Source organism: Petromyzon marinus, chromosome 1 (assembly GCF_048934315.1).
Source record: "Petromyzon marinus isolate PM22_M1 ecotype Great Lakes invasive population chromosome 1, UKy_Petmar_22M1.pri1.0, whole genome shotgun sequence".
In the NCBI taxonomy this organism is placed as follows: Eukaryota; Metazoa; Chordata; class Hyperoartia; order Petromyzontiformes; family Petromyzontidae; genus Petromyzon; species Petromyzon marinus.
The window spans coordinates 34805879-34831807 of record NC_133667.1 but is presented as its reverse complement, the minus strand read 5'-3'; the positions used below and the strand labels follow the sequence as shown (position 1 = coordinate 34831807).

Here is a 25929-nt window from a genome sequence, read left to right as displayed (position 1 = left end):
CCCCCACCTCCCACGCGGGGTTTTTGTTTAGTTGACCTCTTTGTGTCTCCCTCTAAGCTTCGTCTCGTGTCGGTGTCCGCTTGCGTTGTTCCAGCTTGATTGCGTGTCGATGAGTGTAGAATTGTCGTGCATGTGGCTCTAGTCTGGGTTCAGCGCCGTCTGTCGTTCCTTGGTTTTGCCGTGAACTCGCATTTCGCGTCTCGCCGGGGTCGGTAATCATTGATTTCATTTTGTCCTTCGAGTCCGCCGGTCATTGTGTTTATTCTGTCGTGAGCTCCTCTTGTGTCTAGGCTATTTGATTATGTGTATGTAGGGATCCTGCATCTCTCTGTTTCAGGTCTGATTGTTCTACATCATGATTTGGATCTAGATTTGAAGCTTTCGTGACTGCAAGGATCCATACTCCTTGGTTCTATACGGTAAAGTCACGTAGGTTAAAAAATGAAACAACAAAAATCACGACGTTTCGGGCACAACACAAGTGGCCTTGATCAGGTGAAGGGACCATGCTGTCACGAAGACAGCGTTGGACAGCACGGTCCCTTCACCTGATTAAGGCCACTTGTGTTGTGGCCGAAACGTCGTGATTTTTGTTGTTTTATTTTTTTTACCTACGTGACTTTACCGAATAGAACCAAAGAGTATCATGGATTGGATTTTCAGCTCTTTGGTGCTTCTATGCCTGTGGGATGCTTATTCTGCCTTGGGCCGAGTAGCCCCCCCAAATGTCTCGGGGGGCCCGTTCAGAGAAACGGCTTTCACACCCGGATCACGCTGTGCACTCGCTACCTATCATCTTGATTTTTGAAGCTTTCGTGACTGCAGGAATCCATACTCTTTGGTTCTTTCGGTAAAGTCACGTGGGTATAAAATAAAATATTTTGTTTATTTTATTTCTAACTACGTGACTTTACTACCTATCACGTTTTCTCGCGCCTGTAATTTCTACCCAACTCAGAAACGTGTACACTGTGTCCTGCTTCCCTCCAGCATTCTGGATTTATTTTGCCGGATGTACTTACCTTGGACCAGTATGTCAAGCTTCGTTGTCGTCCGTGTCGACGTTCTGTGATGCCGATAATTTTTTTGTCATTTAGCATATTGAAATCTTCCTTTGAGCGTGCTATAGATTCAAGACTTGTAACCGAGAATTGGCTGATCGTGAGCCCATTTGCCTAGTGCGGTTACTGTTTGCTGATTTAAATTAACTTAATTATACATTGGTCATTTGTTACGCAGGTGTGAGCAAGATTTGTACTGTCAAAAACATTTGTCACGAATGAGTTGATAATTAAGTGAGGTTCGTTGGGGGTGGGGGGGTTGGTTGAAGTCAATTTATTGCATTTTACGCCAGGCCCGTTTGTATGCGAGAATGATGCAACGTTGCCTCATCTGTGCCTCTTCTTGGGCTCGGCTTAAACGACTTTGCGATTTTTTTTTTAATTCTGGGTAACAAGTTTTAATTCATGCTGGTTTTGTTGTGTGCGCGTGTAGAAGGCACGTCATTAATGTGAACCCCTCTGTTTTGTACACATTCGTTGAGATTCGGTGGAATTTACACGCGGTGAATTGGAATACCCCTCAATTAGGTGAAAAATACGCCCTTAAGGTGAAATTACCAGAACAATCGCTCTTCAACTAACGCTTGACCTCGGCTATAGCCACGTTTGCTACCGACTTCTAATTCTTAGTCTACCGACTTCTAATTCTTAGTTTAACAACTGCATTTGAAAGTGTAGTTGTATAATGTTTAACGGCTATTTCTCCGTATTATGTTGTTTAGGTTGCGTTTATGTGCGATGGCCCAAATTTTACCTGCGTAACTTCCTCTGACATTGTTCATCATTGCCGGACCAGCTTTTGCTGGACACCTGTGGAAAATAGACACGCAGCCGATCGGGTTCTTCCAGCCTAAATAAATTGTCTGTGTCTACATTGAATTGTAATAAAATATATCTTTTACATTTTTTTGTCGCGGTACTATAAGCTATTTTTGATCGTCCGTGTAACGAGTTTGTAAGTACGAATAAGAGAGCGTGATGCCATAAGTGTCACGTCTGCTTCGTTTGTCACGTTTCCAGTGTGCTGGCAACAATCCAACATGCGACAAGCATAACAAGAAGGAAGGTGGAAAAGACAAGAAGAAGGATAAAGGGTCGAACGACCTTAAAGCGTCAGAGGTACAAAAAATATACCAACCATGGCATGTGCACGGGGCACCGAAATCAGGAAGCGTGCGTGTTCGCTCGAGACCTGAGCTCTGTCCAACACCTGAAGATGCTGGGTGGTAATCTCCAGCGAAGTGACAATGTTAACATTGTCAAATGTTGCTCGCTTTTCAGCATACAGCCTCACCCCCTGCAAAGCTTTTTGTGCGTGAGTAAATAAAACGGGCAATAGTTTGTGTCCGCACTAGTTTTAGTCCGTTTTAACATTCCAGACAGTAATATTTACCACCTGTTTAAGAGGGCAAACTTGTGACTGTGTTTGACCCCATCGTGTGTTATATATTTTTTTATCTGTGCATTTGTTTTGACACAATGCTCCACTGATGTATGCAATGGGTTTTTCTGTTGTACATGGCTTTTGCATCAGTGGCATAGCGCGGTTGGCACGAGCCCTGGTGAGAAAAAAGAATGAAACGAAGCCGCTGTCTTCTGCTCTCGTAGTTTGCTGATGTTGCACCGCCTGCACGATTTTTGCTACGCAGATACTTGGTGTGCTCCCCTGCTGTGCTGGATGTTGCCATGGTGTAAAGGTTATTACACGGGACTTGCAATTAAGAGGTCGCCGTTTTATCTCTTGGCACGGCAATTAAAACAATGGGCAAGTTTCTCAAATCTCCCTGCCACCAACTACTATAAATTGTGTCAACCAACGGTCTATCTGCAGGTCACGTGATGGGGGTCAAGTGTGGGTACTCCCACCTCCAAAGATGTCTGGCGAGGATGGAAGAGTTTAGCACGTAGGCTTTCGCGACCAATATCATCCATGAGAGGTTTTTGGGTTAGATCGTGTAAATATATAAATGTGTCATTGAAGGACAAGTTCAAAGGGCTCGCATAATGCACATGCATAATGTACGTTGCCTCAGTAATCCCCCCCCCCATTGTGCAAGAGTACAGAAACGTGGTCAACACATCTATATAAGGAACGAAACAAGTGGACTTCTCCAAAAATCTGGCTGTGGCCTGATGAAGATAGTTGTAATAACTGGCGAAACGTCGTACTCATATTGTAAATGTGGCTTGGCTCTCCAACACACCGGTGTGCTGTACTAGTGACGAATTGGCACGTTCTGTTTACGTGACAACCCTTACTAGTTGGCTGTGTCGGGTGGTGGTGGGTTTTAACGACACATTTATATATTTACACGATCTAACCAAAAAACCTCTTATGGATTGAAGAGTTAGCTAAAATACCTTCTAGATGGGCTGTCTAGAGCTCTCACTGGTGGAGGCTCTTGCTTTCAGCAGTGGCATAAGCATGTAGTTTCACCTCTGCCATTTCGGCTTCACCATGTTTTCCCGGTGCTGTACGTTGCGTTGCTCACCTGCCCTTGCGATCGTGTGCAGCTGAATCCGTGGCCAGTGTACATCCAGGAGCGCATCGGGCTATACGATAAGCTCAAGGCAGCCCACGATGCCCTGCTGCTGGAGCGCGCCACCAATCAGAGCAAGCCCATCACCGTGACGCTACCCGATGGCAAGACCGTGGAGGCCGAGTCCTGGAAGACCACCCCCTACCAGTTGGCGGCCGGTATTAGGTGAGGTTCGCTGAACCTGGGGAACACTCGTGCTCTGGCCTCTGTAAAACGTGTTTAACATTGCGCTTTTGAGGTGGTGGGTGGTGGTTGGTGGAGTACACAGAGAGCCCATCTATGTGTGTGACATTCCCTGCTGTAAATGTGTTTGCTTAGTCCCGGTTGAGCAGCCTCGAAGTTTCGTCGCTTTAGTCGCAAATCTCTTGTTGGTGGACCACGTGACAGTAACTTTGTTACGGCGCTGGCCATTGTGTGCCCATTTTCACCAGATCTCCACACCCTTACACGTAGCGACCGTGTGTGCATGTCGTGTAGCAAGGGCCTGGCTGACAACGTGGTGATTGCGCGCGTGAATGGAAACCTCTGGGACTTGGACCGCCCCCTGGAGAGCGACACCACCCTGCAGCTTCTCAAGTTCGATGACGAGGAGGCGCAGGCCGTACGCATATGGAACAAAAATATACTCGCTTACATTCACAATTATAAAAAAGGCATCCTATAACCATGCAAGGATTCAATCCCGCTGCTACTGTCACGATATGCGTGTCACATTTCTAAGTCACGACTTGATTCGTTAACCGATTTATTATTTTTGTTAACATTGTGGTGCTTTGAAGCGACTCTTGTGGCTGCACGGGCCATATTAACAGGTTGCTTACAACAGCTGTGATTCGAAAACAATTCTCGCACAATCCGAATGCATGTATCATGAGCATAAGAATCGCATTTTAATTGGTGGATCGATGCATTGTTACTTGCCTCATATGTGCACATTGTTCAGCGTTAAGTGAACTTCTGTTGTGTGGAGGTTGAATTTTGCCACCTAACCATGAAATACGTTCCCCTCTTCCACTTTACTCACCCAGGTGTATTGGCACTCAAGTGCCCACATCTTGGGGGAGGCCATGGAGAGAGTTTATGGAGGCTGCCTTTGTTATGGGCCACCCATTGAAAATGGATTTTACTATGACATGTTCTTGGATGATGGGTGAGAATAGTAGTTTTTCTTCGTGGAAATAATTATCAAATTCTTCACAGTACATTGTTGCACGAAATCCTGTGTGTGCCCGTTTGACAAGAGTTTGAAGTTTTAGCAACACGCAGAAATGTGTTAAAAACACAGCCTCTGTAAATTATCCAAAAAAAACACCAGTAATTCCTAAAAAATATATATAAGTTTTGGTTTACAGTCAAGTTTCGGTCAAGTGTGTCGCGATGGTCGTGCTCACTCCAGCGACATCTTTACATTAACATTAAAATGTGTACTGATAATGAAAGTGCAATGACATGAGTGTAATTTAAAAATCTATTCTGTAATAAAAACTTGAGTCAAGCAGTCCAGGACACACACCCTACTATGCATATATCTAGAAGATGACAGTTGTTTGGTTTTGGTCATCGTTTTCCTTTTCTGTCCATTATCATTACTAATTCGGTGAATTACATTTGCGTTGTGTTTTTGAGTAGCGGTGTCTCTAGCAATGACTTCCCGAGTCTGGAGGGCCTCTGCAAGAATATCATGAAGGAGAAGCAGCCTTTTGAAAGACTGGAAATCCAAAAGGATGTGCTTCTGGAAATGTTCAAGGTAATGTTTGGTGTTCATTTAATGGGCAACGATTTAACTGTGGTGGATCTCGGTGCTGATGCGTTACACTGGGCAAATGCTTGTCTTTTGCAGTACAACAAGTTTAAAGTGCGGATTCTTAACGAAAAAGTTAATACGCCAACAACAACTGTGTACAGGTGAGACGTGTAATAAATGTACATCTAGATCAAAGTGTTTACCTACTCAAGTTTGGAGTGATATTCATCTCTGTTGGTGATTCTGAGTGGAATTCACATTCCTGTGGTAGGGTTGAGTCCACGTATCTCTGCTTATGTAGATTTTTTTACAACATTTCAAATTTTATAGATCCCAGAAGTATGATGGCTGCGGTTGTAGTGATGTAAGTTGTTCGTATCATTCAGGTGCGGGCCTCTGATTGATCTCTGCCAAGGTCCTCATGTGCGTCACACAGGGAAAATCAAGGCTTTAAAAATCCACAAGGTAAGTTTATCAATATGAAAGAAAAAAACATTGTTGGTGACACTTAACATGGTCGTATCCTGCTTTGACATTGTGAGCTTTTGCCGCTGCTAACGAGACTATTATTTGAACAGAACTCTTCCACATACTGGGAGGGCAAGGCAGACATGGAGTCTCTCCAGCGAGTTTACGGAATCTCATTCCCTGACACGAAGATGCTCAAGGAGTGGGAGCGCATGCAGGAGGAGGCCAAGAACCGTGACCACCGCAAAATTGGCAAGGTACGTGTACCGCCAGTCGATCTCGGATTTTACCAGTCCAGCAGTCCTGGTCAGCAACTGGGTGGAATATCTATTGAGCGTGCAGGCGATGTAACTGCACTGTAGCTGATGGTCCCCAGTGGTCTAAATGGTGGGCTCTGAAGAGGGCAGTTTGTGTGCACCACAGCTCATGCCACTGGTAGAACACTGGTTATGCGTGCGTGTCCATATAGCGGAGCCCTGTTGTCAGGCCACTGCTGGATGAGGGCCTCCACATCCCATGCACCACTGGTATGGTAATGTGCTCAGAGTTAATTCGTATTTTCAATTTTCTAGGATCAAGAACTTTTCTTCTTCCATGATTTAAGCCCTGGGAGCTGCTTCTTTCTCCCAAAAGGAGCATTCATCTACAATACCCTCGTCGATTTCATCAAGGTAACAAACAGCGACATAATCTGAGTAATTTTGGAGCAATAGCTTTGTTGTGTGTGTGCATACACACACGTTGGTCCACCTCGGTTTATGTTGTGAATTTTGTACTCTGCAGAGTGAGTACCAGAAGCGTGGCTTCACTGAAGTGGTCTCGCCGAACATCTACAACAGCAAGCTGTGGAAGACATCGGGTCACTGGGATAACTACAGCGAGAACATGTTCGCCTTTGAGGTGGAAAAGGAGATGTTCGCTCTCAAGCCCATGAACTGCCCTGGCCACTGGTGAGAAGCTTTTTTGTGGAGTGTCATCCCAATGCTATCGCATTGACTTTTGTTTGATGGCTCTTTGTCAATCCACTGCTAGGTGAAGGCCTCCCCATGCTGTGTCAGTCATGCGAGTTGTTTGACCGTACTTCACCATGCTGATACGTTACAGAGTTGCGAACTCATGTCGACAGCTTCACAGATTTTTCAGTGCGAGTGCAGATATCGCTTTCCAGTGCGTTTTGAGATGGTGCCACTGTTCCATATTCAGAACCGTTCAGAGGACGTTGACTAGGACCTACAACGATTCCATTGCGATTTCCGCAGCCTGATGTTCGACCACCGGCCGCGGTCATGGCGAGAGCTGCCAATCCGCTTTGCCGACTTCGGGGTGCTCCACCGGAACGAGCTCTCGGGAGCACTCACGGGCCTGACGCGCGTACGCAGGTTCCAGCAAGATGACGCCCACATCTTCTGCACCATGGAGCAGGTGCGTGCATTTCTCCCACTCGTGTAGGGGTGTGCCTTCCTGGTCCTCGTTTACCAATGGCATGTGCTGCGCTACCTCCACATCAACGATGCAGTCCATTCGTACCTTGCCTGGATCACCACTTCCAACCACTGCTTTCGAGGCCTGTCTCGTCAGTCTCCACATTTTTTTTATTTAAAAAGAGTGGAGTCCCAGTGGGAGAGTATGATGCGGTGTGTATTTATCAATGTGACTTCTATTGTTTTGTGCATTGTCAATTCAGATTGAGAGCGAGATTGCAGGGTGCCTGGACTTTTTGCGTTGTGTGTACGAGGTGTTTGGCTTCAACTTCAAGCTGTTCCTGTCCACCCGCCCTAAAAATTACATGGGCGATGTCGAGGAGTGGAATCAAGCGGAGAAGGTGAGGGGGGGGGGGAATATGATGGTGATTTATGGGTGCCATACACACTCCCGAACTGTTGTTGAAATGCTATTGTCGTCCCTCCCCCCTATGCCTGTCGTGTAATTTTGAATCGAATGATGGCAACTTTTCTTCCAGCAACTGGAAAACAGTCTGAACAAGTTTGGAGAACCGTGGAAGCTGAATCCTGGCGATGGGGCATTCTATGGACCAAAGGTAAATATATCAGACTGCGTTTCATGATTGCATTGACTTTTCTAAAATATTTTCATATGTAATTGCCTTCTATGCGATTATGTTTTTCGTAATAATCCTGTAACATTGATGGCCTTCCCATCTGACAGATTGACATTCAGATCAAGGATGGCATTGGCCGCTACCATCAGTGTGCCACAATCCAGCTCGACTTCCAGCTTCCCATCCGCTTCGACCTGAATTTCGTGACGTACGTGTTGTGTTCACCCCTTGGCTCTCCTCCCTTAACATTTCACCATATCCACTTATCCCCCACCCCGTAAGGGTTTTAACTGTAATAGCTCGTGACGTCTCTCGCCATTTCCACCCTCAGCGGGGAAGGAGACGAGAGGAAGCGTCCCGTGATCATCCACAGGGCCATCCTCGGCTCGGTGGAGCGCATGATTGCCATCCTGACGGAGAACTACGGAGGCAAATGGTGAGTCCGCCGTGCAGGGCGCCACTCCTTCCATTTACAGATGGGCCCCCGAGCTATTCGTTTGTGCTCTGTGTCCGATTAAACGTCGTCTTTTCTCTCCTCCCCACCAGGCCATTGTGGTTGTCTCCTCAGCAGGTGATGGTGGTGCCCGTGGGACCAACTTGCAATGACTTTGCTCAGAAGGTGTGACATCACTTCGCATGAACATGTGCGCATGCTATTTAACGTTCGTTTTGGCAGCACGTGAATCGCAGCACCGAATCGCGTCAAAGGGAGAGAGGGGGGAGGGGGACATTGTGGGAGGTGGGTATTTAGCACCGTCTGTTATTGAGTTGTTTTTGGGCAAAAGTTGCAGGAGCATTCGCTTGAACATTGCCTTGCTCCTCTGCCTTGTAGGTTTGGCAGCGATTCCACGACGTGGGTTTCATGGTAAACACGGAGTTGGACCCAGGCCTGACCCTCAACAAAAAGATCCGCAACGCTCAGTTGGCTCAATACAACTTCATCCTTGGTGAGTCGCAAATGTATCCATGTACGCCATGCTTACATTTTTTGCACCGTAGAGTTGAATACGTGAATCCTTTGCCACCCTTGTTTCAATCTACTGCTGGGTTGAAGGCCTCCCTTCCTACACCTTTTCATTTGTGTCGGTTGTCAACTGTACTTCGCCATGCTGGTCAGTGCGGGTTAGTGAAGGGGTGGGACAGAATCGGTTGTAAAATATCACTCGTGTTAGCCGTGCCTGGCAGTTGAATTCAGGTCGCCGGGGGAAACTGCAATTGTGTTGACCCACTGCGTCATTACTGATTTTAATCGTCCAGAATTATGCAAATGTAAAGTATATGAGAGTTTTATTCGTGATATTTTCCCCACTTCACTTTGGGACATGGTGGTTTAGTTATTTTTCTCCGCGCATGGCTCCGCTCCGCAGTCCTTCACATCCTGGCTCGCCACTTGGAAACCACCTCCTCTTTCTAGGGCCAGCCTGCCTGTATCTCAGTCACAAAATCACATTACTGGGTTTTCTTTTTTGCTTCAACACGAAAATACATGATACGTGCCCGATACGGAGAACGCTAATGGTCGGGTGGTTTCTTTTCCTCCCTTACTAGTCGTCGGCGAGAAGGAGAAGCTTAGCGACACTGTGAACGTGCGCACGCGCGACAACAAGGTGCACGGGGAGCGCAGCGTGGAAGACACCATCGCCCGGCTCGCCACACTCAGGGACATGCGCTGCAAGACCGCCGAGGAGGATTTCTAGAGTTTGCGCGTGCAGCCACCCCCCCCCCCCCTTGCAGAAATGCCACCCAACCGCCGCCGTAGCAAGAGGGCAAACGACATTTGCTGCCTGCCTCAATTGCACGATCCTCAGCAAAAAAAAATGCAAGAAAATAAAAATTATCGCAAAAGGGATATTAACTTTTTTGTTCATATATTTCCAGTTTTGAATGTCTCGTTGCAGAATTGTGTGTAGTTTTCTCGAGTACGTTTGCTGAATTATACATGGTTTTACTTTATTCTATGTTCTAATGGGAGACATTACGTTAACCATTACACCATGTTCTTGCTTGAATGGTCACATTATTCTGTTAAACTGTCATTGGGGCTTTCTTTCAAATAGGAATTTAAATTGACCAGGTTACGTCCATATGAACTGTCTGATTTGGACAATGTTTTTAAAATCAAAAAGTTTCTAGGTAATATACGTTCTAATCTAAAGTAAATATGAAGCGTGGCAAGCATTGATCCCAGAGTGTTATAACTGAATAAAAGAGTTCGAACTAGATTGTTCAGTGTTATGTAAATTACCATAATTTTATTCAACATGGTCGTAAAGTTATTTATCAAGTTCATTTGTTTTCCATGTCCTCTTGCATGATGTGGCCAGGTGATAATAAAACACTTGATGGATTTCCAATGGTAAATAGGTAACCTTCCGAACCCACTTTTTAGATTGTTCAAGTTGCCTCGGTCTAAAATGAAAGTCGTTTTTGTTTTCAGTTAAAAAAATAAGTTGGTAAATCATAACATTGCAGACATGTGTGGCAAACACATTCAAGGAAATCGGAATTCAAGTTGTTAATGCACATCACCGAAGCACCAAGTCCATTCACCTCTTGTGCAGGGATGTAGTGCATAGAAATCTAACTCCATCTCGTGCGAGATTCGCTAACCATATGTGCGATAGAATGCTATTCTTACAGTAACGTATTATACAGAGATTACTTACGAACGATATAGGTTCCAGAGGTCTGTTCGTAAGTCCCAACTTCTGTCGATTCCAAACATGCTGTACAGCATGGACACTAAACGTATACGATGTAGATGCCACTGGTTCTTCATGTTCTGCATATGTAGATGCCACCACTGACATCTATTGCGCGGCGGTTAAACCTACGACTCTGTTTGAACCGGCAACTGGACATACGGACAGATTTGCTTGTATCTCCGAAAGTTCATAAGTCGAATGGCTTTTTGTAGAGGAGTCCCTGTAACCACATCGAAGGCTGTTTATTGTCAAATGTGGAACATTTGTCCAGCTCAGCCACTAGAGGGCTGACTAGTGTAAGGCAAACGGTTTATAAAGGTTTAAAATTGGCGTAGCCCAAGTGTCATCAGCATGAGCGGGGCAGCTAATGTGAATGTAGGTGATGGTACTCGTACAGGGCAACGACGGCGCTGGTGGTGGGTTTCCACAAATTAAAGGGCTGCCAGGTCTAAAATGGAAACGTAGCCAGTTATGACAAACTGGTTGATAACATCCTTCCAGTGATTGCTGAGTTTGTACCCATCTCGGTTGAAATTGTGTATATATGGATGGCTTTATTAACGAATCTGATAGCCAGTGGGTTTGCGAAGTGCCTTCGTCTTCGAGAAATAAATTTCGTGAGCCCACCGCATTAAAGCAATGATCAGCCACGACCGAGGTATTGGTCCTACCGTGTTTCAGATCTGCCTTATGTTCACGAACACGGTCCGAGACATGCCACTTAGTTTCCCCAATGTAACTGCTGCCGCAGACACTGCTTAGTTTGTAGAAAAGATGGGTACAAACTCAGCAATCATTGGAAGGACGTTATCAACCAGTTTAAGTCATTGGTGGAAGCCCACCACCGGGACCATTACTACCCACTACTACCATCACCACGAGCAGTAGACTAGCAGTAGCCCTGCATTGGTAGAAGCCCACCACCGGGAATATCACTGCCCACTGCTACCATCACCACGAGCAGTAGCCCTGAATTGGTGGATGCTCACCACCAGTGCCGTCGTTGCCCTGTAGGAGTACCACCACCACATTAACATTTACTGTATGACTACCACCACCACATTAACATTTACTGTATGAGTACCACTACATTAACATTTACTGCCCCGCCCATGCTGACGACACGGGCTACGCCCATTTCAAACCTTTATAAACAGTTTGCCTTTGGAGGATAACCTCACTTTTCCTGATGACGACCGCTTGTGTTGCGATCGAAACGTCGTAGTTTTTTTGTTATTTTATCTGAACCTATCTACGTGACTTTACCGTAAGACCCAAAGAATAACAATACATTTTTTAAACAAGACGATTAACTACTTCCACGCACTTTTACGAATCGATCCGCACGTGAATCGCTCCACGTGTGTATCGCAGCACACAGGGATCGATCCGCGCGTGTATCGCGGCTCATATGAATCGATCCGTGCGTGTATCACAGCTCACAGGGATCGATCCGTGCGTGTATCACAGCTCACAGGGATCGATCCGCGCGTGTATCAGCTCACAGGGATCGATCCGCGCGCGAGTACCGCCAACCACAACAAATCGGCGAAGCGAAGCTTGAGGCGGCGATTAACGAGCTCTTTGGCAGCGGCGAGAGGGTTTTGGAGGGTCCGAGTCCATCGATTTAGTCCCCGGTAAAAGTCGGTCGGCGGAGCCAATGCCGCTGGTGGTGATGTGCGGCCTCCCGTGCAGCGGGAAGACGCGGAGGGCCCTGCAGCTGGAGTCGGCGCTGCTGCTGCTGCGCGCGGGCGCCTCCGGCCTAGGAGGCCCTCGCGTGTCGGTGGTGCCGGACGCTTCGAGCGAGGTCTCGGGCGGCAGGGACCTCGTCTACGGGGGTGAGGGACCACGAGAAGCCGGGGCAGGCACCGGGAAGGCCCCGAGGTGGGGGGGTGGGGGTGGATGTTCGCAGTTCCCCGCGTTCTTGTGCAGGGGGTGGGAATTTTGAGTATTTCGGGATCGGTGCGGCGGCCGGTAGAGACGTATTCAATCTGGGCGACGACGACAACATTGTCTAACGTAATGTCGGTGTTATTGTTGGGTTGGGTCGCGTAAATGTATTAATGTGTCGTTAAACCCGCCACCACCCGACACAGCCAACTAGTGAGGGTTGTCACGTAAACAGAACGTGGCCAATTCGTCACTAGTACAGCACAAGTGTATAGTGTAGTGTATAGTGTTCAATAGTGTAGTATACTAGTACAGCACCACCGGTGTGTTGGAGAGCCAAGCCACAACATTTACAATCCGAGTACGACGTTTCGCCAGTTATTACAACTAGCTCTATCAGGCGACAGCCAGATTTGTGGAGATATCCACCTGTTTCGTTCCTTCTATCTTTTAAAAAAACTCTCATGGATGATATTGCTCGCTAAAGCCTATGTGTTAAACATTCTCTCTTGTGATGGATTAACGTTGAGATTTATAAGGGCACGGGATGGCCAATCAGGGCTTAATTGATAAGGAAACCAGCACTGGTTGGACCCATATGTAGGATGGACAACACCAGGACAATTAAAAGTGTGTGTTGTTCGTGAAAATTGAAGGAAGTGGAAAGGGAGGAAGACCTAACAGAATGGCTTGACGACATCACAGTAAGATGTGGCCAATACTTGGGCCATATTGGCACAAGGCAGAGAGGAAAGTGGAAACATATGACGAAATGTGCAGTGGACACCGACTACGGGCTGTCTAGCCCATGGATCGTGATGATGGGTTGTGGTTCACATTTGAAGGCCCTGTCGAATTGACGGTGGAGGCCCGGATAAACCGGTCGTCAAGGTCCGGATAATTTAAAAGGAAGTCAGGTTTAGTTGCAGTGAAACCCCTGGGTAATTGACAGTAAATAAGGCGCCGATAATTGACACCAGCGGGGGGAGAGCCCCGTAATTAGTGAAAGTGCGGGCGTCACCGAGGTGTTAACTGTGACAGCCCCGTTAGAGTTGAGGGTCGGGTAACCGTGAGGGTGTTGTGGGGTCGTAGTGGGTTTCTGATGCGCACAGAGGATCCAATGAAGAGCACCGATTTGACAGTAAAGGGGCCTCAAGGCGACGACTCGAGCCTGCAGCCTCCATGTCCCGAATGAACACCGTGGGGCTTTGCAAAGAATTGGTCAACTTTGATCTTGTTGTTTTTCCCCAAATGTGGGCATCATTTGTCTTTGTCAGATTCAAGTAAAGAAAAGGAGATGAGAGGCGCACTTAAATCTGAAGTTGAAAGGTAAAGAATTAAAATATACAAATCTCCCTTGGCCTTGGGAGAAATATGTCGCATGCCGCATTAACTAAATTTACGTATTTAACTTTAGTTTTTCCACGTCCCCCTTGTAATGTCATTTCATATAACAGCCACTTCTGCATGAAGACCTCATTACGGTGGAGCACACCGAAATCCATCGAGTTCCTGCATATGGGCTGATTCCATCGCCGCGACTGATCACATTTCTGGTTTATGATATCTTCGGCGGTTGACAATGGGCCCTCATTATAATGCACACCACTTGAGACACCGATGTGCTAACGCTGCTGTTGTTACGTTGAACAGAAAAATCAACAAGGAAGACGTGGTGATTGTAGATTCGCTCAACTATATCAAAGGTACATGCACATTAACGACAAATGAACATGTTTGCCCCAAAGACAATCATGCTTGTGGTGCACATTAAACAAATGCTTCTTTATTTCCATTCACAGGATGCAGATATGAACTTTACTGCATCATCAAGCACGCCCAAACGCCACACTGCCTTGTAGGTTGGAACTCAAATTTTTTTTTAAAGTTATAAAAATGTGTACTAGCATCCACACGCCATTATTCTCATGTATAACTCAACAAATTGGTGAAAAATATTGCCTTAAAAGAAAAATTATCGGCGATGTTTTGGGCACTGGCCCTTCTTCATAGCAGATTAATAAAGGGGTCGGAAATAGAGTGGATCAGAGTTCGATATTGCACTTCATGCCATGGGGCCTGATGATTCTTATATAGCTGCTGCGTGTGTGTCCACGTAGATTCACTGCGACACTGCAGCCCAGACGTGCTCCGAGTGGAACCAGCAGCGGAGCGCAGAAGAACAATACACCCAGGAAGTGTAAGGTGCCCAGCGTGCGTCCATGTCTGATCGCGCACCATTATTGATGCCATCGAAACACATCGCGGGCCTCAGCGCTTTGCGTCGTTTCTCACTGCGCTAACCGTGTGGTTTTTTTTTGGGCAGCTTCGATGCGCTGGTGATGCGCTTCGAGGCGCCAGACTCGAGGAACCGCTGGGACTCGCCACTCATCACAGTGCAGCCGCTTGACGCCTTCCCTTTGGAAGCTGTGTGCGACGCCTTGTTCCACCGCAAAGCGCCTGTGCAAAACCAGGCGACGCTCAACGTAAGCAACTGTTCGTCGTGACAGTGCGTTCGACGCAGCTTGGGTTTGACGCGGATCAAACCGAGTTAATTTGGTGTCGGTCGCTTATATGTCTGCTTGGTTAAGTTTGTTTTGCGAGGGACACGTGCGTCAGGGCCCTTGTATGATGGGCTGAACTTGGGGTATTAGCGTGCAGTCCTCGGAAGAATTACACATCAGAAATGTGCATTTTAATTAAGACAAAACCTTTTGCATTCATGATGACTGCTCGCCATTCCAATTAGATATAGCTGAACTAGTGGTCTGCGATGCATTAAAATGAAGGTAGCAGTCTACTCAATATAAAGAACCCACAGCCAAGAAATGTTTGAAGCACCCTTTGTGAGGCTGCTGGTGAAGTTAATTTGCACAGATACGCCACCAGGAGGCATTGTAAGATATTGCTGGGTTTCCACGATGCTAAGCGAACCAAATGTATTTGAACTTGTATTTTGAGTTACATGGTTGGGTCTCATTAATTTTGAATTGACAGTATAGATATGATCAATTATATTGTGTTGCTGATTTGCAAATGTAACCTCTCATTTTCACAGCAACCACTTTCCTCGACCAACTTTCTTTATGAACTGGATAAAGTAACACAAGAAGTTGTTGCTGTAAGTAAAACGTCTCTCACACGTACATATTTACATCTTGGTTTTTTGATTAACAGAAAGCTGTGTTAGCTGTGCTTGTAAATACAACGTGTCCTATGCTTGGGTATTTGTGTTGTACAATTTTAGGCAGTTTTGAATGCTCAGAAGACCAGCGTTCCTGGAGACCTCATCACCATCCCAGGAGCCAAAGACAAAATATCCTTCAAATGTAAAATAATAATTTACAGCCTTTTGTGAAACCACTGCTGCATGAAGGCCTGTCTACACGATGTTGGTCATGCAGGTTGTTTGACCATACTTCACCATGCTGGTCAGTGCGGTTAGGCCCAGGTTCAGCTGAGATATCACTTGCTAATGATGTTAGTCATTGCCAAGAATTTAACTTGTGTTGCCAGGTTCATAGCACAGTACGCTTATCACCGTACTACCGCTCCACAAATGTCAATTTCAAATTGCTAAAAGCCAGATTCGTGCTGTGGTGTTTTCCTATTAAATTTCCACGTGCATTATAACCTTTCAGGTAGTTTAACACGTAGACTTTCGTGACCAATATCATCCATAATAGAGGGGTTTTTTTGGGTTAGATTGCATAAATATATCAATTTTTTGTTAAAACCTGCCACCACCCAACACAGCCAACTAGTAAGGGTTGTCACATAAACAGAACATGCCAATTCGTCACTCGTACAGCACACCGGTGTGTTGGAGAGCCAAGCCGCAACATTTACAATCCGAGTACGACGTTTCGCCAGTAATTACTAGCTTCATCAGACGACAGCCAGATTTGTGGATAAATCCACCTGTGTCGTTCCTTATATAGAGGCGTAGACGTATAACTACCTTTTAGTTAGTTATACGATTTGGCGTTCGCTCGTCTAACACTGGGGAGACGAGGCCACAAAGAAGGCAGTCTCTGGTGTAGGCCAATTAGTTTCAAATACAATGCATTTTATTGTCAGATGTTTGTTTGCATGTTCACCACAAGTACGTCTGGTTAATGCAGACTTGATTCCTTACAAAAGGTATTTTATGTTTGAACATCTTAACACCCATACTCTTTGGTTCTATTCGGTAAAGTCACGTAGGTAAAAAATAAAACAACAAAAATCACGACGTTTCGGCCACAACACAAGTGGGCTTCATCAGGTGAAGGGACCGGACTGTCCAGAGGACAGCGTTGGAGTGTTGTTAGTCATTGCCGAGAATTTTACTCCAACGCTGTCCTCTGGACAGTCCGGTCCCTTCACCTGATGAAGGCTACTTGTGTTGTGGCCGATACGTCGTGATTTTTGTTTTATTTTTTACCTACGTGACTTTACCGAATAGAACCAAAGAGTATGGATCCTTGCAGTCACGAAAGCCTCAAATCTAGAATCTTAACACCTATTTTATTGCCAGAAAGAGTAAAACCTATCCGTATTTTTCATAGTTATACGTTTGATGTCAGGACATGTGCCCGGATAGGTACGGTGTGTGACTCGTCCTTGACCCGCGTGTGAGACATGGAGATGGGAAGCAGCGTCAACATGGCCGAGTTGAGGCGGCTACGACGTCAGTTCATCTCCTACACCAAGATGCATCCGACAGAAAACATCGGCCACATCTCCAACATGTTTGTGCAGTACATCAACAAGAGCACTAAATAGCGGACGGCAGAGGGTGGACCAGGTGGCTCGGGGGGGGGGGTACTAAAATGCCATGACGGATGCACTCCGAGCAAGAACCGTTCAGAGTGTTGAGTTAGAATCCAAGCGGCCGTTTGTTCTTGGGTTTCAGCGAGTTTGTCTCAGCCCAGGCACCAATGACTGCACGCAGAATAACGATCGTGTTAAATTGCTTTTGTCGTGTAATTTGACGTAATCCGGCACTGATAAACATTTTAGTTTTATTCGCCGTATGACCACATACGGCGGATAAAATATGGTGCACCGCTTAATACGGATAACATGATGTTGCACGCAGAATAACGATCGTGTTACATTGGTTTGTGATATGATGGTGCTGTCAAATGAACATTTCTCAATGACTCATTACATGACGCCAATAGTTTTAGGCAATAATTTTAAGAAAACAATTCAAAACAAATAATGGACAGGAACAGCTTTCAGCGCGAGGCTTGACTGCAGTACATATTTTTTTTAAAGTATTACTGATGCACATGTATAAAATCAATGTTAACGTGTTGCCTTTATAACCAATGAAATTGTGCAAAGTATATTGTCAAGGGATCCATCGGTGTTTCCCAGAGTCGTTCTTTGTCGCCTGCATTTATTTCATGTCACACCTATTTCCCAAGTTTTCTTTGCAAAAGGAGACGTATTGTCTTCAATGGGTGCTCACCGGGTGAAAGAAAGGCTGTTGACCTGAATGGTCACATGCAAATGTGGCTAAAAAAACGTTTGGCTTTTGAACAATCGTTCTGTATTGTGAGCTCCATTGGCAGCTTCTCACAAGCACACCTTTGGCATTCTCTTCCCACTCAAATATGCGTTCTGCACGTTGTGTTATGCTGTTGCTCAGCATATATTAGTTTATTATCCATCATCAGCCATGGCTATTCCGCTGCTGGATGAAGGCTTCACCAAGCTGCCACCATCTCATAATAAAGGTTGTGTTAGATCGCGTCAGTATAAATGTGCCGCTAACACGCCACCACCCGCACAGCCAACCAGTAAGGTTTGTCACGTAAACCAAACGTGCCAATTAGTTACTACTTCAGGTCACTGGCGTGTTGGAGAGTAAATCCACAATATTTACAGTTTGAGTACGACGTTTCGCTAGTAATTACATCCAACATCATTGGGTGATTTTTCCAAAATACAATTTTCCAAAATCGCCCGATGATGCTGGATGTAATTTAGGTGACAAACTTTACTGGTTGGCTGTGTCCGGGTGTGGCGGGTTAACAACATGCGATCTAACCCAAAAACATTTCATGAATAATATTTGTTGCGAAAGCCGACGTGTCAAACTGCCCCCATCTCCCAATCCTTCGATGTAATCATCTAGAACCTGCACACGAGCTGATTTATTATCTCCGCTTTGTTGTGGACGTCCTCTCGGACGCGTTCTATTCCTTGGCTGCCACTCCCATCGTTATTCTTGACCTTCGCCTGTCAGATATTATTCCACATACTTTATAGCAGGTTTTTTTTAAGTTTAGTGAGCACATCCCAAGCACACTACAGCAGGTGGCGCTGTGGACTAAAGTGACCGCTGTTGATTTTAACGTACCGATTTGATTAATTTATGCACAACTTTGTTCATTTTTACATAACTGGAGAAAAGAGTACTGGGGCTTGATCCGAGGTTGGTGTGTTGAGTGAATGTTGTTTGTATGATGGAAGGTTTGACGTAAATAAATATATTCTTATGCTTCATGAATGGTGAGCGGCTTTTTTTGTGACTGCATGGAATTGGCCTAGAGTCATAACTGGGCTTGGTTAACGTTCAGAAATAGTGCGTAAAACATTGTTAAATTACAGGAATAACCAAGGCAAACGTGATCCTTATCTAAGTCTCTTACCAATAAAAACTAAGTGCCGTGGCCTGAAGCTTACAGATTGGGCATGCTTTCACACACCTCCCGATTAGCACGGTTGGCTACGCACGGTGCTAATAGAAGTTCAATATACAGACAAGACATCTGTCTGGAGCGGTGAATAATAGACTCGAGTCCTTGTGCCATCCCCGTTGGTCTGCCTTGCCAATCACCCACCCTGCCATGCCAGAGAAGGACCAGATTGACCTTGCCACACTTTTGTTTTCTACTCAAGCTGTGATTGTGGAACACGTCGGGCAATTGGTAAATGTTTTATCACAATTGGTGTTTAGGATCCTCCAGTCTGGGCCCAGAGTGGAACCATATTTTTTTCTTCCGGGAAGAAATAAAAAAATGTTCTGAGCACCACGGGTGACTGGCTCACAGTTTCTCCATCAATTTACATTCACGGATAAACATCCTTTGCCAGAACTTTCTCATGGATATTCAAATTACCCTCTCAACAATACAGTCAGGTGTATGTCATTAATGACGGTGTTCTTATTTTGAGCAGGTGCTTGATGAGGGACAGATGTTCGTCAAAATGTTACTCTTGGTCGCCTGTCGAATGAACGAGGTTGCCTTTCAAAGAACTGAGAAGGGGAAAAAAATCTCAACGCATTGTAACCACTGGCATGCCCAATCCACGGGGATTTTTTTTGTTCCGTCAGACCCTTTTTTTTAGTGGCGACCCACAGCGAAAGGCCCTCACCCCCGGGGCGAGCTTGCGTGCAGTGGGACGAAGCGCCCCGCAGAAATGTCTACAATGCAATTACATTAAATATAATCCCAGCTGGGGTGTCGGCGGTCTTTGCGCGCCCGGGACGCACTGGCACAAACAAAACAATGAACAATAAAGGCACAGTGAGCGCGCGTAATTGTCGAGAAGGTTCGCGGAATGTCCTCCGTATACGGCCAGAACGCCGGGGATTAAAGTCCTCCCGCTTCGCGAACAAACAAGACTCGACTCTCCAAGCCACGCCACGTGCTGCGCGCCAATTGTCATGCGGGTTTTGGGAGCGTCAGCAAAGTTGACTAACGCTTGTCACCAAATATGTGGCTTTAAATTCTTTTTTTTTAAAGACCACCTCAAATGCTGCATGTCAGGTGACTGCGGAATTCACAATGGGGCGAAGCGTCCTCGAAGCGTGCATGTGTTTCGCTGGCAAGTTGTGACGGCAGAACGAGAAGCCTCCCCCAAGCCGTGAAACTGCGAGGGTTTTTTTTCCGCTTCTGGTCACGCCTATTGCCAAGAGCTGAACGCGCGCGTGCGGACACACACGTGTCTACATACACACACGTGTCTACATACACACACGTGTCTACATACACACACGTGTCTACATACACACACGTGTCTACATACACACACGTGTCTACATACACACACGTGTCTACATACACACACGTGTCTACATACACACACGTGTCTACATACACACACGTGTCTACATACACACACACACGTGTCTACATACGCACACGTGTCTACATACACACACGTATCTACATACACACACGTGTCTACATACATACACACACGTGTGTGTGTGTGTGTCCACACACACACACACGTGTCTGCGTGTGTGTGTGTGTAGACAAGACAAAGATCCCCTGTGTAGCCATAACAGACTTTTTTGCTCAACACCACGAGCGGCCGCCTTTGTCTCCCCAGTGGCGATGTTTTTCCACATCGTACCAGGTCCACATTTGAGGCTGAGTCGACTTAGGGGAGGCCCATGACCGGTTCAGGTAATCGCTACTGGTGTTGGCCGTGAGCGGGAATCGAACTAACTGCTGCCCTATCGCTCCCCACGACTTACAGACACACACACGCGCGCGCAGGTAAGTGTGTGTATGTGTCTGTGTGTCTACTCACAGACACAAACAAAGATCCCCCGCATAGACTGAACGGACTGTTAGGGCAGGTGCTGTTTCACAGACAGACACACACACACGCGCTTGTGTGTGTGTCTACTCACAGACACACACACAAGCGTGTGTGTGTGTCTACTCACAGACACACACGACCTTTATGCTACCTGGGTAAAAAAGATCCACTTGCATTCGTTCCTGTGGTTATGTCGCCGCGGCTTTACATACATTTTTCAACGCGTGTGACACGATGACTGGCTCAAGTATGTGATGTGTTTTTATCTCGTTTTTTTTTAGGTGGGGGGGGGGGGGGGTTAAACAACAGTTTAGTTGCCGGATGAAATGCATCTGTAGTAACAAATACACTTGTAGTCATTTAAATTGTCTTTGGTTATTCTTTGTGCCACAAAAAGTGCGTGAAAGCAGGGTTATAATACTTTTTAAAAAAAATTGGGTTAGATCGCGTAAATAAAAATGTTGTGTCGTTCAACCCGCCACCACCCGACACAGCCAATTAGTAAGGTTTGTCACGTAAATAGACCATGCAAGGTCGTTGCGAATACAGCACACCGGTGTGTTGGAGAGCAAATCCGCATTTGCAACTTGAGTACGACGTTTCGCTGGTAATTGCATCTAAACGCACGCGTCGATATATGACCCGCGATAGCGTTTGGAGCGTACCGCTAAGCTTTTTTGCCCGGCTGAACAGAGTATACAGATGAGTGATGTGAAAGAAGTCAAATAATAGACGAAGACAAGAGGCAGAGATGAGTGGGATTGAAGTGAGATAAAACTAGAGAGACCTGGAGACAAAGAGGGTACACATTCTCTTTTCATGATGCTCGTTTATCCAGGAAGCTCATCGTCGAGTCTCAAGACACCTTTTTCAGGAGGGTCCTGCCAAGGTTAGCCTGTAAATGTGGAGTTTGCGTGCCCTCTCTAACCGTGGTCACGTGGATTTTTTTCTCCGGATCCTCCGGGTATTTTTTTCCCTCCACATTTAGAAACATGCATTGAGATGATGTCGATTATTTTGCTGTTATAAAAGTCCAAATGATGAGACACTTTTTTGAGCTGTCATTTGTGGCCAGCTCTCTTCTGAAAAGGAGCAATATAGCCGAGTACGCTTTACCTGATAAAATGAAAATACCATTGAAACCTCCTTTGCCAGTAGCAAAATATGATAATTGAATTTTTACCCTTTTTTCTGGCAACAAAAATTACACCTTTTTTTTACAAGGAGTCGTGTTTGCATTGACCACAATACCTGCGGTCGGAATGCAAACAAAAAACATAACTCTGATAATGTATGCACTGTCCTTGAAATTGATTGGTCCACACCCGAGATAGCTTTCCTTAGAGCCTCGTCTCGCATGGTGTTGGACCAGATGACGCCTTTTTGGATTGACCAGATGAGTTATGTTTTTTTTGTTTGCATTCCGACCGCAGGTATTGTGGTCAACGCAAACATGACTCCTTGTAAAAAAGGTGTCATTTTTGTTGCCAGATAAAAAGGTAAAAAATAAATTATCAAAATGAAAATAAATTTTGATTTAAAGCTTTCGTGACTGCAGTAATTCATATTCTTAGTTTTTTCGGTAAAGTCACGTTGAAGAGAAACAACAAAATAACAAAATATATATAAAACAATAAAAAATTCTCACGACGTTTCGACCATAACTCAAACGGTCATCATCATGGTCGAAACGTCGTGAGAATTTTTTACTGTTTTATATATATTTTGTTATTTTGTTGTTTCTCTTCAACGTGACTTTACCGAAAAAACTAAGAATATAAAATGAAAATAGTTCATTTTAGTTTGTATATGTGGCGCACGGTGTTTTGCTGATGTTCCTGTGCATCGGCGGAGTTTGATTTATATGTTCCGGGGGGTTGGGGGGCAGGGGTTTGCTTTGTCCCCCACAACAGGAATCGCGTTCTATATTTTAATATTACTGGTAGGAAACGTAGTGGACTGGAAGCCCAACCGGGATTAATTCACAGGAGGCAGGGGATTAATTGTGTATGTCTGTGGATGTCTGTCCACGTGTATCCGGACACCCGGATATATAACAAATGCGCTCCTAGTGGGCATTACTGGTAGGAAACGTAGTGGACTGGAAGCCCAACCGGGATTATCACAGGAGGCAGGGGATTCATTGTGTATGTCTGTGGATGTCTGTCCACGTGTATCTGGACACCCGGATAAAATGGGAGGGGTGGGGCTGGGTGGAGAGGGTGGGGAGGGGCTGGGGAGGGTGGGGAGGGGCTGGGTGGGGAGGGTGGGGAGGGGCTGGATCGGGAGGGTGGGGCTGGGTGGGGGGTGGGGAGGGTGGGGCTGGGTGGGGGGTGGGGAGGGTGGGGCTGGGTGGGGGGTGGGAGGGGTGGGGGGTGGGAGGGGTGGGGCTGGGTGGGGAGGGGCTGGTCACCCCGTGGTGCCCTTATAAAACTCAACGTTTAACCTACTCACGCCGGCTTGTGCCCGCCCTCACAGTCGGACATATTTGCGGAATACATCACGTGCCGCCGTTGACCCTGGCTATTGACCGAGCAACCCAACGTTCCTACCAGCTCCCTCCGCAGGAATGTGTTTCTCCTACACGGTAGTCATGAAGCAGCCTGGGCTACCCCCCCCCCCCACACCACCCCCTCCTCGGGAAAGGCTCTTTATGCCCCCCCCCCTCCCCAGGGGGTCGATCCCTGCGGATGTAGAAACCCTGACCCACATTTACGAGCAGGTATTGGCTTTATACTTGCAGCAGCCCGTTCAGAATGTCAATCGGAACTATACCAGTCACGTGTTTTTTTATTCCACGGCGGTGCAGTGTTACATTAAATATGAGTCATATTCCTTGTTTTATTCCGATAACTTTTTCCGTAAATATTTATTTTGACTTACTGAAGGGTTTGAAACTCGATGCTTAGAAAAGTCAATTGAAAAAGTTGAAAATGTTCTATCAACATCATTCCGTTGTCAATTTCCTTAAAACTTTCCAGCTTTCCAAGGTTCCCAGAGTGTGCACAGTACAATCTTTGGAGTTCATATTGTGATACTTTTGATTATTAAAGGATCGATGTCTTGAACAATGCCCATAAAACATTTAAAAAATGCAATTCTTATCAGGCCCCATGGTGTTAAGTGCATTCCCCAAATTAATTCTTTCTCAGGCCGCTCTGTTTACGTGCTATGTAGAAGGGCCATTTCCTGAAACATCGCCGTTTGTATATATATGTTTTTATTTTAAGGCAGTGTTGCTGACGATTGTTGAGATTTTTGTGCAACAATGCCAGCGTAGCATGGCCACAAAATATATTTTAGTTAAATGCAGTATTTCTACCTACCTTCTCTCTGCCCTAAAGAAGGGCCATTGCTTTAAACATCAGTCTACTGTATATATCTATATTTTTATTTGAGGCTATTATAGTAAGACATTGTGATGTTTTACATTATTCTACTTTGTACTTGTACACCACAGCCAAGGCAGTCGTGTCTATGTATGCTTTTGTGTTACTCACGTTACCTTTGAATATAGGAAAGACAGTCGGATCTTGATGTGTTCTCTTGATCTGGTCAAAGAGAGGATATTGAATTGAATGGGAGGCATTTGTGCCAGGGCAGGCAGCAAACCAAGCAAATGTTGCTGCAGCTTAAAAAGTAGGGGGCATCCTACCCTGGCATGGCTCCATCGGGTTGTGCTTTTCAGTCGCACAGTCGAGATGGTTTTAAATCATAAGAAACATAAAGTGGGGTAAAATGTCTCTTTCTACCTTTTATAGGAAGTGCATCTCCAGAAGAGTTGAGAGGACGTTAAAAAAGGTTATAGCAACAACTCGTGAAATCAGAAACGGTGCAGATGGAAAAGATTCCATTTGGTCTTTGAAGGTAATGTTGGTCTCGTTAATAATGATGTGATAATAGCACGAGAGGATGTCCTTTATGAGATTATCAGGCAAAACAACAAATTGTATATTTTTTTACCTCGCTCAGAATTCTTTATGTGGTGCGGATAAAGTTAGTTTTAATTTTCGAAAACAAAATGTTCAATATTCTTTGTCTGTTTTTATCCAATTATTTATGTATTTATTTTATATATGAACTCGGAGCAAACATCTGGAACAGTCTGATCTAATAATTTTAATTAAGCTCACCGTTTCCACCGTTCATCCCACCTTCCCCTCTCTGACTGACCCCCCCCCCCACACTTTCCAGCCCCCCCTCGCCCCCTGCCCTCTCCTCATCCCTTTCTAAACAATTTGGCTTTATTTACACTTCACTCTGGGGAACCATAACACACCAGTTAAAAATTGAACACCGTTTTCGTGGCGATTGGTCGTAATTTTCCAAAGCGGCTGGCAATTCCACGAGGGAAGTTCATTGTTTGGTTTGGGGGGGGTGGTATTTTTTTTGGGTTGTTTACAAGTTGAGCCGTCGACTGCATTGTTGTTCTGCGCACCTTTTCCCCTTCCCTCTAAGAGACCCCCCGTACACCCTCCCCCCCCCAAATTGTTTCTTGGTAAACATTAATGTTTTGTTTGTTTGCTGGTCTTAACATTTCCCCCCTCCCCCAAAAAAAATGAACTGGTAGCCACAATAAAACATGTTTTTGACTTAACAAGGAACTTCCGCTTTACTTTTGCTAAAGTCACGGCATATGTATGTGTGTGTATTTATGGGGAGCGGTGGTGTAGCGGTTAGCGCGCTGCGCTACGAACCTGGCAATCCGAGTTCGATTCCCGCTCACGGCCAACACCAGCGAAGATTAATTGAACCGGTCCTGGGCCTCCCCTTGGTCCACTCAGCCTCAAATGAGTACCTGGTGCGGTGTGTAAACATCGCCACTGGGGGAGACAAACGCAGCCGGGCGTGGTGCTGGCCACCCACCCCCTCGTGTGCCGTTCCGGCCTTCATAGGTGCTCGCTAACAG

At 45.8% G+C, this 25929-nt stretch overlaps 2 protein-coding genes across 7 annotated transcripts in view; both read left to right on the top strand.

Annotated features, from left to right (window-relative positions):
* TARS1 (threonyl-tRNA synthetase 1) overlaps positions 1-10094 on the top strand; it is a 33102-nt gene extending 23008 nt beyond the window's left edge. For 5 of the 6 annotated variants that reach the window (XM_032950615.2, XM_032950626.2, XM_032950605.2 and 2 more), the window contains 18 exons: positions 2082-2180; positions 3576-3766; positions 4079-4202; positions 4630-4751; positions 5231-5348; positions 5442-5506; positions 5732-5810; positions 5924-6070; positions 6386-6484; positions 6597-6763; positions 7073-7235; positions 7498-7635; positions 7774-7851; positions 7980-8080; positions 8204-8308; positions 8419-8491; positions 8705-8819; positions 9421-10094. In XM_032950615.2, the coding sequence (XP_032806506.1) occupies positions 2082-2180; positions 3576-3766; positions 4079-4202; positions 4630-4751; positions 5231-5348; positions 5442-5506; positions 5732-5810; positions 5924-6070; positions 6386-6484; positions 6597-6763; positions 7073-7235; positions 7498-7635; positions 7774-7851; positions 7980-8080; positions 8204-8308; positions 8419-8491; positions 8705-8819; positions 9421-9569 (2133 nt within the window). In that variant the 3' untranslated portion in view covers positions 9570-10094. Of the gene's footprint in view, positions 1-2081; positions 2181-3575; positions 3767-4078; positions 4203-4629; positions 4752-5230; positions 5349-5441; positions 5507-5731; positions 5811-5923; positions 6071-6385; positions 6485-6596; positions 6764-7072; positions 7236-7497; positions 7636-7773; positions 7852-7979; positions 8081-8203; positions 8309-8418; positions 8492-8704; positions 8820-9420 lie in introns of those variants that run through there. The other variant, XR_004402562.2, reaches the window with a different exon arrangement.
* Positions 10095-10229: 135 nt separating this feature from the next.
* KTI12 (KTI12 chromatin associated homolog) lies at positions 10230-18968 on the top strand. The gene is made up of 9 exons (XM_076067507.1): positions 10230-12415; positions 13745-13796; positions 14121-14173; positions 14270-14325; positions 14588-14667; positions 14794-14953; positions 15526-15588; positions 15715-15785; positions 17093-18968. The coding sequence occupies exons 1-9, from the start codon at positions 12238-12240 to the stop codon at positions 17232-17234; spliced, it is 855 nt and encodes a 284-aa protein (XP_075923622.1). The 5' UTR covers positions 10230-12237; the 3' UTR covers positions 17235-18968.
* The last annotated feature ends 6961 nt before the right edge of the window (positions 18969-25929 follow it).